Here is a 21,624-nt window from a genome sequence, read left to right on the forward strand (position 1 = left end):
TGCGGGACGCGGATGTCACCGAAACTCCTGGGCAGAATGAGGGCCACCCGCGGCTGCCGCCTCCTACTCCGATCGGATTGTTTGTTAATTGTAAATGGTAGTCTCTCTTTTCCGCCAAAGAGAGGTTATCATATCCAAGTGGAGAGAGGTCGATTGTAAAATACATGCGCGCCTATAAATTGTCGCGAGTCCGTAAATAGTAGTAATGTGAGCTCCCTTTTTGGTAGATAACGATGGGAAATTTCGTAACAATCTGTTTGTCCATGCTGATAAGCTGCCTTGCCTATGAAGTATCAACCATCGTACCCGCATTGACCAAGGGAATCATATTTCTACATCAAGGAAATTTTCTTATGACAACGAGTCAATGGACTATCGCCTTAGAAATATCATTCGATGAATACGACGATTATCTTCGCGATTTGCACCGTCATTTAGCCGCTCTAACTCCCGTTGTCAAAAAGGGAGTGCAGAAAAGGGATGATCCCATGAGACCCCTATGGACATTAGCCGACGTGGAACTAACGAACCTAAATCATTCTCTCGCCGACTTCGAGGCTGAATATAAAGAGTTAAAGTCCACAGTGACAATAAATGGTTCTCCCCGAGCAAAACGAGGATTAATCAACGTTGGAGGTAAAATTTTAAAATTTCTTTTTGGAACGGCCACATCAGAAGAAGTAGAAGCCATAAATAATCGGATAGACGGTTTATCCGAAGATCAGCAGAAGATCCTACATATCTTAGAAGCTCAGACAACCGTCATAAATCAAACCCTTCAAGCGGTTAAGGACAACCGGAAGTATATCGACATGATGATTCGACGACAGGACTATTTAGATCGAGAACTCCAGATGTTCAGCTACTCGTTTGTCGTCAGTACGGCGCTTCGATACGCCGAGAACGCGGTAATGGAATTCCGAATCGGTGTCTCGAATCTACGACAAGCTATCGAAATGTTGGAAAACCATCGACTCAGCTCTTACTTTCTGTCAAGGTCACACTTGTTAGAGACGCTAGAGGAGGTAAACAAACACCTACCCGGAGGAATCTCGTTGATAGAAACGTTGAACGAGGATAACGTATTCAAATATTACCAGTGGATCACCACTACAGCCGTAGCACTTCCATCTACATTAAGGATTTTCGCCAAATTTCCGTTAGTCACTCCCGAAGGATATTTTGATTTGTATGAAGTAGTGAAATTTCCTGCATATTTCCCTGTCTCTAGAACATTCGCCTATTACCAAGTCGATTTTCCGTATATAGCCCTATCAAGAGACCGACAGCTTTATATGTTATTGGAGGCGCACGACTTACAGAAGTGTAGAACCGGATTAACGACGACTTGCGCACCGGAAGTTGCAGTTTGGAAGCTCCCGTATCAAGCATGTGAATACGCCTTGTTTATGGCGGACGAGCCAACTGTCAATAAATTGTGTAAGAGAAAGGTTACCGTTTACCCCAAACCAATGTTTCGTCGTATCGACGAGGAAGGGACTTGGATATACTCCACCCCCTCGCCTTTAAATCTAGTTATCGAATGCAACCAAATAAGCAGCTCGATGCAACCACAGGTCAAAATGATCAAGTTAAACAACACAGGAATTTTTAAATTGCCAATGGCTTGCGTCGGCCACGTACCCGGTATACGTCTTACGTCTCACTTTCAAGCACGGACCACATTCAAGGTTACCCTTCGAAACCATTATGTAATACCCGCAATAACGGATGTCCTCAATGTTACGGAGGTTGGGATTCTACGAGAATACATCCAGGAAAACGTTACCGCAAGCATAACTAGTGAACGCGGTTGGTCATTAGAATTTTCTGGACGACTACTTCGGGACATAAGTCAGGAAATAAGATCGATAAAGACTGACACCAACGCTTTGAAACCTTCTAACGTATGGACTTCTCCATTCTCCACATGGAATCTGTCACTCATAGTCCCTGTTGTAAGCATTGTAGCTATTCTCGCGATCGTTTGGAGCTGTCGCAAACTATCCAACTGTGTAAGGAGACGAAGACCGGTAATCACATATCCCCCTCTCCGTCAAGAAAACAGAGCGGAATCCGCTCCCCGAGAAATGATCGAGTTGATGCCAGTGGCCGTGGAGACGAGTCCACCTTCGAGGACTCTAGATGAGTTAAAAAATGGGCGGTCGATGTTAATGAGACCCAAACGGGAAGAGTCCGTCGCTTTTCCCGTTGGAGTCGAAACAATTCCTACTCAAATGAGGCGTTTGTAAAATCGCGAGGAAGGACCCGTACCTCCTTAGCGATAATTTTGTGTACAGTTTCACCAGAGAAGAACTAAGACTCAACTATCTTTCTTTTCCTTTATTTAGAAACCACCATGGAAGAATCAACGGCTACTACTCCTACTGAAACGGCGAACACCATGCGAGGACCCGCTCAACGTCCCCTTTTGGATCCCGCACTGGTCGCCCTATTCGAGTGTCCTGTGTGTTACGAACACATGTCGCCTCCGATGTATCAGTGTCCGGCGGGTCATATGATTTGTTCTAGATGCAAGGAGCTAGTACAATGGTGTCCGACTTGCCGTGGGGAAATGGGTAACCATCGAAATCTTGCCTTGGAGAAATTGGCCGAAATCGTGGCTCTACCCTGTAAGTATAGGGACAACGGGTGTACTGAATCCCATATCCTAAGAGAGCGAGAGGCTCACGAAAGAGGATGCTCTTTCAAAACATGTTCATGTCCTACTATGGACGATTTCTGTCCATGGGAAGGGAGCCACCAACAGGTAGTCCCTCATTTAATGGAAGGTCATTCTCTCTCACTCCACCTAAATCATGAGTCTGCGCGAATGCTGATTGTTGGACTAGATTCAATTCAGCCGTTAACTTGGCTCACACGGCTACACTGTTACCAACGAGACTTTCTTATCCAAATTATAAAAACCGAGAACATACAAAATGCCTACCTCCTTTATGTAGTTGTCAGAAACGTCGGAACTCGACAAGACGCGAAAAAGTTTAAAGGGAAAATCGAGATTAGAGGAAAGGGCAGACTCGTGGTGTGGGAATCGATCCCGAGAAGTATAACGAGTGATGTCAAAAAAATCACCGGGTCAGGCGATTGCCTAATCTTGCACTCCCGAATGCTAGAAAGAATGCTCGAAAATTCGACTCTATCGATCACGGTGACTATTCAGCCTGGGAGAAACTGGAGCCCAGCGGAAGGGACAGAGCAGGACGGAGAATAGTAATGGCTCAAATCGGTCAAAACTCTTCTAGGAATATTGTGAATGCGGGTATATCTGTCAGAGTTAACGCGGCGAAATTGGGTCACTCACATAAACCATAAATTCTTGAAGTAGTGTGTGAACTTTTGCTTACTAAATTTCACCTTTCTTTATGTCTTGCCAGACAAACCGATGGCGGAATCCACTGAACTCTGGGATCTGGATGACGCCGATCTCGAGGGAATATTTTTCCCAAGCTTCCGCCGAGAGGACCCAAAGCACAAGGTGGACGAACGTGCTCTGCGACACGCCATCAGACGGGTTCGAGGGGCGACAACACCCCGATATCCCGAAATAATCGTTCTCCCTCAGAAGGCAGAGGTCTCCACTGAATTACGAGCGGAGGTGGATGAAGTCAACGAGCTCGCCGAAATACGAGCGATCCAAATTCAAAACCAGAGGAGGTCAGGGATGCGATCGACGACGGCCAGGCCGAACTGTGATCCAAGCGGCAACTCAGATCCCCCAGAGGTGATCGCCCACAACGCTAACAGACTTCGACCATCTCCGCCGGTCGGAACAGAGAGCAGTGCACCTCGACCCCGACTGGGAATGGGCCGGGGACAAGAAATCCTGGAGGTCATGCAGCGCTGCCAAACCTTGTACAGGGAACAGAACGCGTGCGGACGAGCGCGAGGTGGGAACCGCCGACTATAGAAAGGACCAGCCCCTGAAGCTCAAGAAAAAAAAAATATAAGCAAAAAAAAATTTTTCAAATTTTCCCAAAAGGAAGGAAAAACCTTCGGATATTGTCCCATAGTCTTATTTTGTATACTCGCATATTTATATATATCGCCTAATAACCTCCACATTTATATGTTATGATAATCTACGTAATATTTATGCTTATATTTATAATTATAATTATTTTTATATATATACATATATATATGTACTCAAATAAACATGTAATTACTCTAATCGTTCCTTTTCTAATAAACTCATCACTACACTCGCAAACGTGCATGGTCGCGAAAAATTTTGTATTAAGTAAAGTTGAGCATAAAAATTTTGTGAATTGTTTCGTCCATATTTATGCGGGAGTGTAAGGAAAAATGTCGCGTCTCGCCCCTGCAAATGTAAACTTCCAACATTACCTGGAAGGTTGCCGGGGAGGAATGTCTGTCAACCAAATTCATCCTCTCACATGTCTTGTCAATTGTCGGTCAATAATAATTGTACAAATCAGATGTTGTTTTGTTAAGGGTAAAGTAATGCAGTTGCCACTTCCGGTAAGACGGAGGCATGGACTGACAGCTTCCCGAGCTGCCAGCTAAAATGTTGCTATTCCGAGCAACATTTTAAAAAGGCAAGGAGCTCTGTGAGGTTGCAGATGAGGTCCGTAAATCGCGAAATTCTTCCATTTAAATTACAACAACAGATTACATAAAAAGGGAAAAAAAAACAAGAAAAAAAAAAACTCTTGACCTAGACATCGCGGCGCAAGATGTAACCAACGAGTGTCAGAACACGTGCCGGGACACGTGCCGGAACACGTGCCAAAACACGTGTTAAAAACGATCTATCTATGTCAAAGAACTCTGACACGAAAGGCCATAAATAAATGGAATTATGACGTAAAGACTCATAAATAGGTGAAATTTTGACTCGAGTGCTCATAAATAGTCGATCTAAGAAAACAACTTCGAAAGGGGGGGGCAGTTTAATAGATAGAAAACCATCGCGCTTGAATCGTAAAAGTTCCTAGATGACAGAAACCGCAATTAACGGGCTAAATTATGAGTCCGAGTCATGTAAATTTGTCAACAGTCTCCGAACACAATGGTCAAAAAGACGCCAAATGGACACTCCGAGTCGGACCTTTCCCATGACCCGGGTCGTCCCACGTTTCGCCTAGAAACAAGGGAAAGACCAATTGGAAAACGGGAAAGAGGATGAAGAGCCAATCGGAAATCGGAATAGGGGCGAAGAACTATAAAAACCCGGGATCCCGAAGGTCGGAGAGAGTCTCCTCCGCATCCCGCAAACAGCTGTGACCTGTGTTGTGTTGTGTCGCCGCCAACGACGTACGACGCCTCCGCACCTCTGCGAGCATCGGTCCAGCGATCTCACTTCGTCCGCCCCGGGGCTTCGACGGAAGGGAAATCTTCGCCACTCCGAAGGACTGTAGAGAAGTGGACTGTCTATTGTGGATGTAAGCATATATGTTCTCCAATAAACGGGTTTTCTTATGTAAAACACTTGTCATCATTTGCCTCCTCCGTCACTCCCACATGCAAGAATCCCTTAGGTTCATCCTGACCCAGGGATTCACTTATCCCCACCTGTCGGCGGCCTTACACTGGATATTAAAAGGGTGTATCCATAACATTTTGCAAGAAAACTAGCTTATATTTTTCTTTTACACTTTACAGAAAAAATAACTGCTACTTATTACATGTACTAACATATACAAACATCCCAAAACCCAATATATTAGTAAAACGCCAAACAACTGCTCGATTAAATCAGGCTACTTCAGAATATTCTAAATTATTTATTAATATTTATTTAATTATAATTATTTAATTTAATAAGAAGTGACACCTAATGCCTAACTCTAGTAACAAATTATTTAGAAATTAATTAAAATAACAACAGTAAAGTAGCCTGATTTAATCCGGCAGTCATTTGGCATAATGTATGTAATATATAAACCATTTCTTAATGTTTCAAAAATTATATTTGCAGTTGTATTAATAAAAGTATACTCAAAAACATTGTGATCATATCATTTTGCAATTGACCTTATAAATCTTATAAACAGTGAATATGACAGATTATCAACAAAAAATCATTCACAAATTAGCCTATTTAACTACTCCATTAATGAAACCCATACTTAAAGAAAATACAAAAAAATACTTTTGATCCATTGAAAAAGATACACAAAAAATATTTATTTAAAATTTTAATCTTTCAATGTGAACTAAATCAATTACCAAGATAAAGTTTAAATCACTGGATTACTTTCAGGTTATGCATTTATTGTGTTATGAAAACAAGAAAGGAAGAGAATTGAAATATGTCCTGTATTCTCAATTAATGAAGTTCTGTTTAACTGAAATACTGCATTGTCTGAGATAAATTTTAAATAGTACTTTGTCAACAAAGATTGGAAAATATAGTATAGTATACCTTACATTAGATTATTAAGACACATGTACAGGTATACCTCGAGTTATGTCATTCTCGATTATACGTCATTGTCAAAAAAGTATATGGAAAATAAAAATCAAGTTTAAGTCATTTTATTCGACCTTACATCCGTCCGCCACAAATATTGAAGTCGTAATACCACTAGAAAAGCATTAAAAGCACACAAAATCACATTAAAATATGCACATTTACAGTAAATGTTAATATAATCATCATAAATCCTAGAGAACGAAACATGAAAACATCTGTGTTTCTGTACTGTCATCTTATTTAGCGGTCTTTAAGTGCTCATTATTGGCATTTTCCATGGTAGTTCCAATATCTACCATTTGGCATTGTTGTCAGCGCCACTCGATATTGGTAAATTTAACATAAATTTGTTTATTTTCTACTATAGTAAAATAATTTTAATAACTGTATTCGTTATTTAACCTTAAAAAATCATCTTATTTTATAATGTCTTAGAGAAACCACATTCACAAATAAAGAGTCCGCGATGTACTGTAAACAACTACTGTATATTTACAAGTATGTAAGTACATGTATTCGTAAATTTAGATTACTTTTTTCTGTACTACATTAAAAACTAAAATTTATTTGTACGTAAGCTTAAAATAGATTCTTATTAACCATATATTATTAAAAATGCATTTATAAATAAAATACAGAACTGGAAATGGTAAGTCTAGTGACACGTAAATTCGGAGACAAGTAAATGCGACTTATGTCGCCTCTTCTGGAACCAATTACCGACGTAAAGTGAGGTATACCTGTATTTCAGTTTTCTTCCTTTTTGTATTATTAATGTAAATTCTGTTGAAGGTAAGAAAACGTATGACTGTGTATATTTAAGCCCAATTTTAAAAATGATTAACTAAATTAGTCTTTATATAGTTCAAAAATAATGTACCAATTTAGGCTTATATTTTCTATGAAAATTATTTTTAAAATAACAGAAATTTTTAAAAAATTTCATGATGTCATCAAAACTCTTAGAAGTTGATTATGTATTAACATAAAGTATAAAAAATAAAACCATTATGTGCAATATTAACAACCAATCATTATAAATAAGAGAAAAAAAATTTAAATGACTCACTAAAACCTCTGACTATCCAGTAAAAATATTGGGTTGTTCGGAAAGTTCGTAGCGATTTTTAAGAGAAATAAAAGAAATTGTTTTAATACTAAAAATATACTTTTATTCCATTATGTATGCGCCATTGTTTTTAATGACGTGTTGCCATCTATGGGGCAGCTTCATGATACCCTCTTCGTAGAACTTTCCAGTTTTTTCCGCGAAAAACTGATCCACGTGGTTTTTGCAAGCTTCCAAAGTATCAAAGTTTTTATCATGAAGGGAATTTTGTAGAGAACGGAACAAATGGTAGTCCGACGGGGCAAGGTCGGGTGAGTAAGGGGGGTGGGGTAAAACATCCCAGCCTAGTTCCAATAATTTTTGGCGTGTTCGTAAAGACGTGTGAGGTCTGGCATTATCTTGGTGAAACACAATGCCTTTTCTATTGGCCAGTTCCGGACGTTTTTCTTTAATTGCCATGTTCAGCTTATCCAATTGGGAACAATACTTATCAGAATCAATTGTTTGATTCTGTGGAAGCAGCTCATAGTACAGGATTCCTTTCCAATCCCACCAGACAGTGAGCATGACCTTCTTTGGATGAAGACCGGCCTTTGGAGTTTTTAATGGTGATTCATTTTTCTTACCCCACGATCGTTTTCGGCTGATGTTGTTATAAATGATCCACTTTTCATCACCTGTCACTAAACGCTTCAGAAAAGGGTCATTTTGATTTCGTCTTTCAAGAGAATCACAAATGGAGATGCGATCCAGTAAGTTTTTTTCCGTTAAGTCGTGAGGTATCCAAATGTCATAACGATTCACGTATCCGAGCTTCTTTAGATGTTGAAATACAGTACTGTTTGATGACTTCACTATGTCTGCAATCTCTCGAGTTGTGTAATGAGGGTTTTCATCCAATAATGCTTTGATTTGGTCCTCTTCAATAACAGGAGGTCTTCCTGAGCGAGGAGCATCTTCAAGGCTGAAATTACCCGTTTTAAATTTTGCAAACCACTTTCGAACAGTTGATTCTGATACAGCACTCCCACCATAAACATCACATATCTTTTTTGCTGTTTGTACAGCATTTTTGCGTTTACGAAAAAAGAAAAGAAACAAGTGTCGATAATGCACGTTGTTCGCATCCATTTTTGCAATGAGCCAAATTAAACGCTATTTGAATAATCTTAACGGTTTTTTTGTAACGGACGCGTCTCAAGGTCATTTATCGTAATATTCATTGGTTTGTACAATTCTAATCATTTTTGCGTCAATCGGTGTCTCAACTGTCGGCTATCAAAAATCGCTACGAACTTTCCGAACAACCCAATATTTTATTGAAATAACAAATGTTTTCGACTTTAGTATTCGGTCTTCATCAGGTTTACAAATACCGAGATTCTAAAAACAGTTATGTGCAACAATTTAAAAAATTTTAGAACGTTTCCAATCTTGCATATAAAACCGTTGTGCGCATGCATTGCCATGGATGCATACGTGTTGCTAACATATGTTGCATGCATAGCACAAACGAAAAAATATAATTATTGTATACACAAATAAAGGAATGGAAGTGTACATTAAATAAAGCTTTGGGGGTGACAGATTTAAAAGAGAGCTTGTGTATATTGGTTCCACAAAACGCTCTCTCGACAAGTGTCTACGCGAACACAAATATGGCATCGATCACAACAAAGACACCACTGCCCTATCCACTTATGCCTCAACCCCAGGCATAAGAGCAACCTTCACAATGCTGAAATGATCAGACTCTCACACTGCATAGAATACATAAGATCTCTAGAAACTCTTGAAATATACAAAGCCGGATTACATACTAACTGCATCAATTCCAAGGATGCGATTAATATATCTCAAGCTTGGAAGTTCTGTTACGAACAGGAAGACAACCCCCACAGTACACTTCCGTCCCTTTATTTGTGTATACAATAATTACAGTGGTGCCTCGTATAACGTACGCTGCGAACAACGGACTTTCTGTTTGGCCGTTACGTTCGAGCAATGGACTGGCTGCGAACAACGGACTTTCCGGCATAATTGGAGACTGCTCCATGAGTGCGTTCTTTAATAGTGGTCGCTCTGCATCTCCGCTACTACGGGAGTGTGCCGTGCTGCTGTTTGTAGGCATTTAGGAACGACGGTGAAAGAAAGATGGCGGCGCCCGCACTATCGATAGTATCGTGATGGAGGAATCTATAATTTTAAAATATGAGCTTTAAAAGGAAAAGAAGAGTCCCAATTGTAAAATTTAACCATAAAATGGATTATTTGTTGAAAGAGCATTCAAAATAGCCTCGAAAAAAAATTCGTAAAGACACTTACATCACCACGTGCGCTAACTCGCGCTTTCACAATTTCTAAATTCTCATTCATAAAACCTCATAATGGGCCCGGAAACAAAACTATCTGAGCCATGAAGGACACCATGTTGCTTTCCACCGTAAACTACTGCTACAAGTGGCCGTTTTTGCCGTTCGACAGCACGCATTCCCACCGGAATTTAGGAACGCGTTCCGCAGGAATTTTTAAACAGATGTCGCTCGCGCAGAGTTACGCGGAGGAATAAAAGAACGCACCCCATGTTCATTTTTTTATGCTGCGGAACGATGTTTTAACATGTATTTCTACGGGAAAATGCGTTTCATATAACAGACGTTTCACTTAACGGACGTGCACCTGGAACGGATTAAGTATGTTATATGAGGCACCACTGTATATTTTTTCATTTGTGCTATGCATGCTACATATGTTAGCAACACGTATGCATCCTTGGCAATGCACACACACAACAGTTTTATACGCAAGATTGGAAACGTTCTAAAATTTTTTAAATCGTTGCACATAACTGTTCTTAGAATCTCGGTATTTGTAAACCTGACGAAGAACAAATACTAAAGTCGAAAATGTTTGTTATTTCAATAAAATATTTTTACTGGATAGTCAAAGGTTTTAGTGAGTCATTTGTATATTTTCCAGTATCCTTACAAGAAGGTGATTAACCTTTTCTCAACGTAAAAAAAATTTACATAAAATATCTTTTTTTACCATCATAAAATTAATTTATTGCATGATAACAGAAGGGAGCAAATTTAAAAATAATAAATTTGAGTATTAAAAAAATTATTTCTAACCATGTGATTCATTCACTAATTTTCTTGTAATGAAATTATAAGTTGATGTATTCTGCAAAACAGGACTCTCGTCTGAAAAAAAAATTAAGTTTTAATTTCAATCCTAGAACCATATTTTTTAAATATTATAATTATTTGAAAAATAAATAGGAAATTTTTTATAATACATTAATTAATAAATTTTCAAGTTTATGTAAATAAATAAACAAGTTAATCTCAAGTCGAATAAATAAATCTCTCATAAATCAGATAAATTTTGCACTGATGATATGCTAGTTGACTATGAAAGATAATAAAAACAGAAAGAATAGCTAATGCATTATATTCTCGGATTTTATAAAATAATCAATAAATAAGTTAATTAATGTATAAGAGAATAATTTATTCTCCATGGGGACTCGAGTGCTGCATCACAGTTCTATATATAGATAGTACGGCTAAGGATGAAGCTTTGGTTTATTTAAAGGGAGAATTTAATATATTTCTGTATTATAGAAACTTTTGGTTATGCCTGATTGAAGAAAATAACTCATAAAATTGACAGAACTTTCACTTGAATGGATAATTTTAGAAAACAATTTTGAATTTAGAATTTCATTTAGATTTACTCGGAATATCTATTTCTCTCATTCAGAGTTTACCGACTTTGATTTTAACATTTCTAAAATGTGTTGTGTTATGAACAATTGAAAACTTTTGTAGGAAGAATAATTTAATTATAACTGATTAATAATATAATAATATAATTATAACTGATATAACTGATCATTGTCATTATTGCCATGTAAAAACATGGCAATAATGACAATGATGAAAATGAAAACTTTTCGTGAAAAATTAAGATATTTTCCTGATCAGTTAGATGTAAATGATGTTGACATTAATAAGAGTTACAGGTAGATCATCTCTTCGTGCATAATTTATACTTAACTTTTTTTTCTAATTTATTTAATTATAAAAATAAAATTTTGTTAAAAAGCTAATTAAAGCAGTTGAAAGGAACAAAGATTTATCTCACTGATCATTATTTTCTTTGTTTAATTAAATTAAATCTATTTTATATCAGTGCTAATGACGAAAAGCAAAAAGAGAGAGGGAAAAAAAAAAAAATTTATTTTTAGTTTATGATAATCTATGATGAGAGAAATAATCAATGTATATTATAAAAGTAAGTGTACAATGTGCATGCCAGTAAAACTCAAAAACGAGTCCCAGTACAATCAAGGGAGTTATATGGTGTGGAGCCCTCTATCCCCCATCCATGAAGAAAGTTCCCATTTTTTACCTGAAGGGCGTGCTGTTGAAGATATAAGGGCTGGAAGTTTCGCCCTCTTGAAATTTCTAGAACAGTCCAGAACATGTGAGAGTATTTGAGAGCATTCTGGAACATTCCCAAATGTTCCAGAACATCCTGGAACATTTGGAAACATCCCAGATCATTGTGGAACATTCCAGAACACTCTCAAATACTCTTGAATGTTCTGGACCCAGCGCAGAGCCCAAACGGTTAGGAGTTGAAAGTTGAAATTTGGTACACAGGGTACGTCACGAGAACGTTTAGAAGGGATTTTTCAAAATTCCCCACGGGGGAGACGGAGAGGATTATAGCTTATCCTGAAGAACTCTGCTTCTACTGTACTATTTTAGATGCGGATTTTTGCATTTTTGACTGCATTTAATAGGGTATGCTATGAAAATGCACACTGAGAAAGGATTTTTGAAAATTTCCCCACGGGGAAGAGGGAAAGAATTAAGGCATATCCTAAAGAACTCAGCTTCTACTGTACTATTTTAGATGTAATTTTTTGTTTTTAACTGTGTTTTAGTGGAGTACCACGTGGGGATGAAAGAAGTTTATTCCTTAACAATGGAAGTGTTAAGAGAAAGCAGTGTGCAAGATTTACAGGCGCAGATGTGGTTTTTTGCAGAAAATCGATCATATTTTTAGACCCATCTAAAAATTCTCTAATTAGTCTGGAAATAGGGGGACCTAATTCTTGCATTCTGTGAAAAGATTGGGTAAGATCGGCTATAATGTAATAATTTTAATCTTTGCTATTGTTACTTTTTGCCCGAGCAACGCCAGGCTTATCTGCTAGTACCTAATATATCCTGACAACCTTTTTCTAGAATTCATTTACTGACAAAATTGTACAGGCTTATTAAATAAATCTAATTGTTTTTAGAGAATTGTTAGACAAGCTAATATTTTATATCTATCAGTTAAATTATTATTCTCCACAGTTCTAAATTAAAAAAATTTAGATATTTTTTTCAACTTTAATGTATACAATTGATCTGATTTTTATGTCTTAAGAAGGTGTCCAATTGGAGATGGTTGTTATATATATATGTAAATCTTATTTGCATGAAATGTTAACAAAACCCATTTGTGATTTGTTTTTGACATATTTTGTTAATTAGTTTTGTTCACCTACTTTAAACCAGATTTTTTTAAACCAAAATTCTTTTTGAAAGTTGAGATATCTTCAGAATTCCCTGTAATTAATTAAAGTTAGTAAATAACAAAACTTTAACATTTTTGGGACTGACATTTTTTAGAAGTCATGTTACTGTGGACTGACCTCTTTTTCAGCATTTATTTTATATTTTAAACTAGTACTTTCAATCTAGATTTGGTGTGATGCTTGTTATTTTGAAATTACAGTATATTGTTTCCATTAAGTTTCAGAAGCCGGTAAAAGTGCATTTAGATAGTCCTTATGGCAGCACTTCCAGTCACCATCTTGTTTGTGAACAAGTCCATGAACAAGATGGCAACCGGAGCAGCTACTTACTACACTAGCATTTAAACAAACAATTCTTTCACTCACTGTTGACATATTTCTAATTCCTTATCTCCAATTTCTTCGGTAAAGAACACGGTTTGGATGATTCTTTTGTAACTTCATCCTTTGCATCGTAGAAACTTTTTCTGCATTATTAACATACATGTCTATATGTCTTCCTTTTTCAAATTTTGGATTTATTGATACTTACTTTCAGGGCTGAAGGAACAATTTCTGACTCTTTCCAAACTGAAAAATGACCTGCTTCTGGATAAACCTTACTTGTATGCTGAACAAACAAATCAAAACATTCTCCTGGCCTTTTCCTTTTGCTCACAACAGTCTTGCCGATTTCAACAACCTTTCCAGGTCCACCAAATTTCATTTGGGTCAAATTAGAATATGAAACCATCATAATGTGTCGTATGAAATTCATCCAGTCAAAAGCCATTTGACTACTCATGCCCACAGCCAAACAGATCATGCTCAACATACATTCTATGCAAATTAGATGCAAAATAAACAAAAAAAATAGTTCCCCAGGAAATTTTCCCAAATTTACATTTAAAAGTTCCTTCAAATGATGAACTGTTCATCTTGCATTTATGAAACAGAATCATAATCCTTTCAATAAATTAATTTATAATGACCATCACATTTTGAACAATCTGCATCTACAGGTTGCAAACCAAACTTTATTGCAAACTTAATATCTGATGAAATTCTCTTTTCAACATCAATTTCAGGAAATTCTGATGCACACTTTTGCCAAGAAAATTCTGAAAGTACACTTTTGCCAAGAAAACTGTCAATCTTTCTTGCAATTACAACAATAAAAAAAAATATCAAATATAAACTTTGAAAAAATATGATTCCCACAACAATATACAACTGTTTGAAACTAAATAATTAAATTATTCTTAACAAAGTTATAAAATATTAAAAAATTAATCTAGAAACCAAATAACATTAGATATCTTGTAAAATACAGACAGTGACACCTAGATTACCTTTCTAAGCATACATGTTGTCAAGATTCTGAAAATGCCACCATAAATTACTTAAATGCACCTCTACCAGAAGCCTTTATTGTTCTATAACAAAAAGGACTAGAAGACTAGAAGACAATACTTCATACTTAATGTGTGACTGACTAGATATAATTAGAGCTGATATTTATAATATATGTATTTCTATGTAGTTATATGTATATATAATTTAAAGTATGTTAAAAATAAAAAACTTAAAATTCTAGAAAATAGATTAAAATAAGTTTTCTTACTTGGATTTAGTTCTGAATGAGTGGGTGCATGATACACTAATAAATTATTTCTACTTCCCCATTCAATTAGAATATTTTCATTTAATTCTTTATCTTGAATTCCCTAAAAAAATAAAAAATTGTAATTATAATAATAACATTTTTTTATTTTAGCATTAATGGAAAATGAAAACTGCTGATTGATCAAACAATATATGATTAACCTTACAGTATATTCTGCAGCTATAAAAAATTCTTATATAATATATACATATAATAAAATATTAATAATATTTTGAAGTAGGTTATGAAGACATTTCTTCATATTAGATAAATGTGTTTATTAATAGCTGACTAAACTAAACTACAAATTTTGGATTTAATTCAAAAGTAAACTGTGATATAAAAATTATAAAAAAATTCAAGTACTAAAAACTGGGCATACATAAATAAGCAATACACATAGAACAAATATCCAACAAGAAAATATGAAGCTACATTAAGGCAAACATTTTCATCCATTTGAATGGTTGTCATCAGGCTAACTTTTACCTTCTACAGTATTGAGATTGAATCCAGACAGAGAATCCAGAAATTTTTCACAGGCAGTCTGTCCTGGATACAGCAGGCCTTCTACTTTACCACCCAGTCATCTATTGTGGACCTGGTCAAACCCACAATGGGTGCGTTTACTTTTAGCTCCGATCTCGCCCCTAGCGCGCTCAGCCTGTATACTTTTTGTTAGCTACCAGTGAGCACAGCGTATACTTTTCGCACCCATGATGTCATTGCTAGCATTCCTAGCACGCTCGGCGAGCTTGGAGAATTTACAACGAGCTTGGCGTTTGTTCAAAGATGGCGGTGTCCATGTACGATGTTACGGTTACTCTACCGGACGGAAAAGAAGTGAAATTACGAGTTAACGAAGACGTTTGTCGTCAGATGATGGAAGGTAAGTAAAAAGGAATTCCTAAAAGTGTATAATTTTATATCATAAATCCTATTTCGATAACAGAGGACTTCATTACAGATGTAAATTATGCCAGAGAATTGGCTTTGAAAACCATTTCAACTGCTTCAGTTGAACCGAGTATCCCTACTGGTAAGTCAAATTTTGATTCTGAATAAAATTGTTGAAAGAATAAACTAAGATCACAATGTAATTAGCGCCGATTGTTAAAAAAATTTTATAATTTTTAATCTGTTATAATAAGGGCTCCATATCTAAATATTTTCTATCTTTTATTATAGAGGAGTCCTGTGGCTTCCAGTGGCCCAAAGCCAGGACCATTGAATTAATTTCGTTATACAACGAACACAGAGAGAAATTCGAATTACCTCAATATACAAATATTCAGGTTGTACTGCTTGCCAAATTAACATTGTACGTATGAACCTTTCATAAATAATTTCTAACAACCTTCTTTAATATTATAGATATGGAGGATAATTGCAAATAAATTAAATGAAGAGGGGTTTTCGGTGACTCCAGCCCAGGTTGACACCAAATGGCGAGGGCTGAAAAAAACATTTAAAAAAATAAAACTTCACAATTCCCAATCCGGTAACAACCGGAAACATTGGGAATTTTATTCCTTAATGGATGATGCCATTGGGAAACGGCCAGAAATATCCCCTGTTGCTACTTGTAGCAACACAGATGGAGTGAGAGTGAATCCTCACTCAAGTTCCACTCCCACTCCGTCATCCCCGTCTCCTGTGGCATGCACATCATCCCCGTCTCCTGTGGCGTGCACACATCCCCGTCTCCTGTGGCGTGCACATCATCCCAGTCTCCTGTGGCGTGCACATCATCCCAGTCTCCTGTGGCGTGCACATCATCCCCATCAACCCAATCTCCTGTGCCCTCTTCATCTAATACCAATTCTCGTAAGAGAAAAAGAGACAGCAGCGAGTTGCTCAACGTCTTACATGATATAAGAAGAGAAATACAGGAGAGGAGAGAGGAAAGAAAGAAAGAACGCGAAAAACTCCACAAAATATTAGATAAAATTTTAGAAAAATTATAAATAAAGTTCATTTTTATTGAAAACAAAAAGTTTTTAAAGTTTTTATTTCATATAAAGTAAACAAAAACTCGTTTTTAATATTTTTGATGTAATCTTTATTTCATAAACTTAATTACTTAATATATGATATATATACAGACAATATGTTACATTACAGAAAGTTATATAATATATACACATACAAAAAGTTATATAATACATATACATTTCTTTTTTATGTCATTAATGCTGTATTTGCCTTGCAAAAAGAATGTTTGCCAAATCACTACGCTTATTTTGTGCATCTCTTCTTGCTTGGACGTTTTCAATTACTTCTGGCACTCCAACTAACCTTTCCTCTTCAATATTGGTTTCATCTCCTTCTAAGATAGAAAAGTTGTGGAGAATGCATCCTGCCATAATTAGCATCACCATTAAGTCCAATCGATGCATATCAAGAAGTTTGAAGCGTCTAAACCGACCAACAAACAACCCAAATGCTCTTTCAATTGAGCTTCTACATTTTGAAAGCTTGGTGTTGAAATATGATTGAATTTCAGTTAAATGGCCATTGTCTCGGTATGGTGTTAATAAATATTTATTTAAAGGATAGGCTGCATCACCGAGGAGGTGAGTGTCTACCGGAAATCCTACACCTTCATCAATTCGCTTAGCTAATGTGGATCGACGATAGACACAGGCATCATGAACTGATCCCGCCTCTCCTACATAACAGTCCGTGAATAGCAACTTCTCGTTGCATACAGCCTGGAGAATAATTGAATAAAATTGTTTCCTATTATAATAGGATGAATGGTCATTCCTGGGGGCTTTAATAGCCATATGCTTACCATCTACAACTCCAATCACTCCAGGAAAACCAAACTTTTTTGTGTAATATTGGCTTGTTTTAAATGCCTGTTCTTGGTTTGGCCAAGAAAGTATACCCTCTCTTTTATTCAAGTCCAAAAGTGCTGAGGAAAATTCATGTAGTATTTTCCAAGCTGTTCGTCTGCATATATTAAAACGATCCGCAGCTAACCTGAAAATGAAATGCACGTTAAGTTGCTACATAGTATTGTATATACATAAATATTAATAATTTGTATATAATGCAATACACTAACAGCATTATATAGTCTGTTAATTAATTATAGCCACACTTGGGTTAGGTTAGGAATTCAAGAAATGATTTCATTTGTCTATGCAAATTATTTTACACTGATTTTTGAAAATTCATTATTAATCATTATATTAATAATTTAACAACAAAAATATATTTTTTTGGCTCCCAAAAGTATAGATGATAAAACAAAATTGCAAAATTTGAAGCATAAGAAACTTATGTGATGTCATTTATTTTTTATAATTATAACACTTTTACTTTGTTGTCAAGTAGTAATTTAAATACTGAATCAAAACTTTCCAAAATTTTACATGGAAAAGAGTTTAGTATGGAAGAAATTACATGAATATGGAAATTAAAAGCAGGAGGCTGTAGTGTCAAGGAACTTGCAAGTTTTAATGAGCAGATCTTCTACTGAAATTTATAAAATTTTGGAAAAATCATCACTAATACCTTCTAAACATTGATTAAGGAAGGCCCAAAATCATATGTCAAAGTGGTAGTGATAGAACTGTGCATCTTGCATCACAACAGAATAAATTAGCTTGTCAAATTTTGTGTGAAAGTGGATTAAAAACATCAAAAAGCAAGCACTGTTAGTCAAAGAATTTCAGCAGCTCCACATGTGAAATTTTATGCCTTGATAAAAAATCATCAGTAACAAAATTGGCAAGAATGCAGTAGACTAAAGGTCACATGCTGTGGAATGACCAATAGCTTAGTCCTTTACAGTAATGAAAAAAAATTTAATTTGTATGGCCTAATTACTGGTATGGTATTAGGAAAGACAAGTGCAGTTTTTCAACAGTCAACAAGGTGGTGGTTCTGTTATGGTGTGGGGCTGCTTTGGATTTAATGGTTTATCAAATTTAGGGATTTTAACTGACAAACATCTAAAAATTATCAAGAAGTCCTAAAAAAGTCATTTATTACCTATTGGAGAAGAAATTAAGAGGGACAAACTGTAATTTTATGCAAACAGAAGTATTTAATGTTAGTTGTACTATTTTTAGCTTCTATATGTATTACCTTTAAAATATAAAAATTTGGTGTAGTTATATTTAATTGACACAAAAAGATCAAGAATTTACAAAATTTGTGATGATGTTAAAAGTTGTTAACTTATTTATACTGTAAAACAGAATTTATGTCTAAAGTTTCAAAGTACCAAAGTTTCATTTAAAAATTCTTTATAGTTTTCCTTTAATTCAAAAATATATATACATTTTGTTAATTTTAACCACAATTTATATTATTAACATGAATCTCAATTAACGATATAGATCTGTACTTTACCTGAACGGAGCTTGATTCGATAACAAGTAGAGACTGCACAATACTTTTTTCTCCACCGTCAATGGACATCGTCCTCTTGAATTCTGATTTTTATTACACAAGGGTGCTAATTTTGACATTAAAATGTCCGCAGTTGTTCTATTTAATCGAAAATGTTCTTGAAAATCCTTCGATCGGTATCTTGGCACGGTGTACTCAACATACCCTTTCACTTTCTCAACTGACTTGCTGTTCTCACCACTAGACGAATTCGCCTCAGCTTCTACTGCAGATATTGCACATTCTAGCAACAGATCATCGTCTTCAGACTCCGAATCTAGAGACTGTAGTTGTGAAATTATCGCTACAGCCGCTGACACTAATCCGGAAGCCGCCATTACTGTGTATACTTTTACGAGCGTGCTAGTATGACGTCAGGCTGAGCTAGGTGTCAGCTCAGCGAGCTTGGAAGCTAGCAAAAAGTAAGCGCACCCAATGAGTATGATTAAAAAGGTCCTGTTAGTTTTCGGAACACAGAGAGGAAAAAAATTATCTATGCTTCCTTCTGTTTATGATGTAGGAAAAACTGAAAATCTTGACAGTTTTATCTTTAGTCCCAAAAAGAGATAAAATATTACCCAATTTTAATTGTTATTGAACTGATCAGTGTATATAGTAAGTATATCAACTGCTGGAACACAATCTTGCTAAATTTTCTTCAGACGAAGAAATGGATGCTATTCATTTACAGTATCAATTATTTATATCATCAAGTGCAGGAACCAGAGACAAGCCATCATCTTGGTACCAAGGGTTACATTAGCCATTAATATTAATGAAAAAATTAATATGTGGAATGCAAAGGTTTAGCAATAACAATGAAAAGTTATTCATAAATGTTTTGAAGTCTAATCAGATTCAACTTGTCAGAAATAAAATTCAAAAATACAAAATTTAAAACAGAATATCTTTTGGTAGAAGTTATTTTCATGTACTTTACATATATATGAACATATTAGCAAATGACCAAAAAATAATCTTGGGGCCAGATGGTCAGCCGGATCCCACGTCAACTTTGCATCGTATCAGCACTGGAGCCCAGACTGCCTTTTGGCGTTACCCGGGCTCCGGAACAAGAACTCGGCCAATATCAGAGACCAAAAAAAAAGTAAGAAATAGCCTCATCGATGCCAAGCTGCCTGTCACCACATATCCGAGACTCCCAACTAATACAATCCGGCAAGTGCTTATGTGGCCTTTTGCAGCAGATAATCCTTCCGGGCACCAGCTGCCGATATACTAATAACTTTTGGTCATTCAAATGATAAATTCCTATTTGATAAATAAAAGCCAAATTAGAAGTATTTTGAATCGTATTTCAGTGAGCAAACATCTCAGATATTACTTTTTTAAAATATTATATAAAATAAGCATCCTTCAATCAAAGATACCACAGTTCAAAACAAATAAATACTTACCCACATGGTTCTAGCCTCCCGCCGAATCGACATGTTTACCACTTGAAAGCAGGGTTGCCAGATGTTTTTAGTGTTTGTAGCCAAAAATTTTCTAAAAAGTAGCCCAAAAGTAGCCAATTCAAAACAATTCCTTTTTAATAACCCGAGATTTGATGATAAAATAAAATAAAAACACACCATTCGTTCTTTTACAGCGATAACATTAATCACAATAAATGTTTTTGGCCAATTTACAGGCTTGTGAACTAATCGGAAATAAGGATCGCAAGACTCAAAGTACAGTACATGCACACACTGTACTGTAATTTACTATGCTGAGAATACTCATTTTATCTGCAAAGTAGATTGCAACGAATTATGCAACAAATGATCTTGCCAAGACAGACTATAGAAAATTAATTTTTCTGTGTAATATTCTTAATAGTTATTAATCTGCTTATTACAAAGGATTTATCAAACTACAATTATTCAATTAATTTGAAAGTTGACTAAAAGATTTCTTTATTAAACCAATACACACTGTACATTAATAATAGTAGTAGATAAAAAAATGGGAATTATAGGCAAAGCATCGGGTTTCTGTAGATGTTTACATGTAGATAAAGAATGCCAACATCCCACAGTACAGAAAGTAGACTACAGAAACAAACTAAAATATTAAAAACACATATTAAATTTATTATCGAAAATAGCATTAGGAAAAGTTAAAATCACGTTTTAAGCATCTTTTAAAACAGAAAAGCGAAAACCAAATCGATGAAGGGTATTTTTTTTAAACTCTTTCCGCCCTGTGGACACTGAGAGGGCCTCTTTTAGAAGGCCCATTATGGGTTCGGCCAGGCCCACAAGGGAGCGACCGGGTGATGAGAGACGGGGCTCGACATATTCGAACGGACCACCCCCGAAAAATTCCTGGGGATTATTCGACCCGTTCGGATTCGATGCTGGGTCCCCCAAAGCGGTAGGCTGTCACCTCGACCGCTCCGGCACTACGGCCCTAGACGAAGGGTATTGATGAACCCA

At 36.0% G+C, this 21,624-nt stretch overlaps 1 protein-coding gene across 1 annotated transcript in view; it reads right to left on the reverse strand.

The window, feature by feature from the left end:
* The window catches only part of Nup75 (nuclear pore complex protein Nup75), an 85,782-nt gene extending 65,119 nt beyond the window's left edge, over positions 1-20,663 (reverse strand). The window contains exons 1-3 of the mRNA XM_067273465.1: positions 20,602-20,663; positions 14,735-14,837; positions 10,664-10,735 (exon numbers count right to left, since the gene is read on the reverse strand). Of these exons, the coding sequence (XP_067129566.1) occupies positions 10,664-10,735; positions 14,735-14,837; positions 20,602-20,634 (208 nt within the window). The 5' untranslated portion in view covers positions 20,635-20,663. The remainder of the gene's footprint in view (positions 1-10,663; positions 10,736-14,734; positions 14,838-20,601) is intronic.
* Between the last annotated feature and the right edge of the window lie 961 nt (positions 20,664-21,624).

This window comes from Centruroides vittatus, unplaced genomic scaffold, assembly GCF_030686945.1.
Source record: "Centruroides vittatus isolate TY-2023 unplaced genomic scaffold, ASM3068694v2 contig_481, whole genome shotgun sequence".
Lineage (NCBI taxonomy): Eukaryota > Metazoa > Arthropoda > Arachnida > Scorpiones > Buthidae > Centruroides > Centruroides vittatus.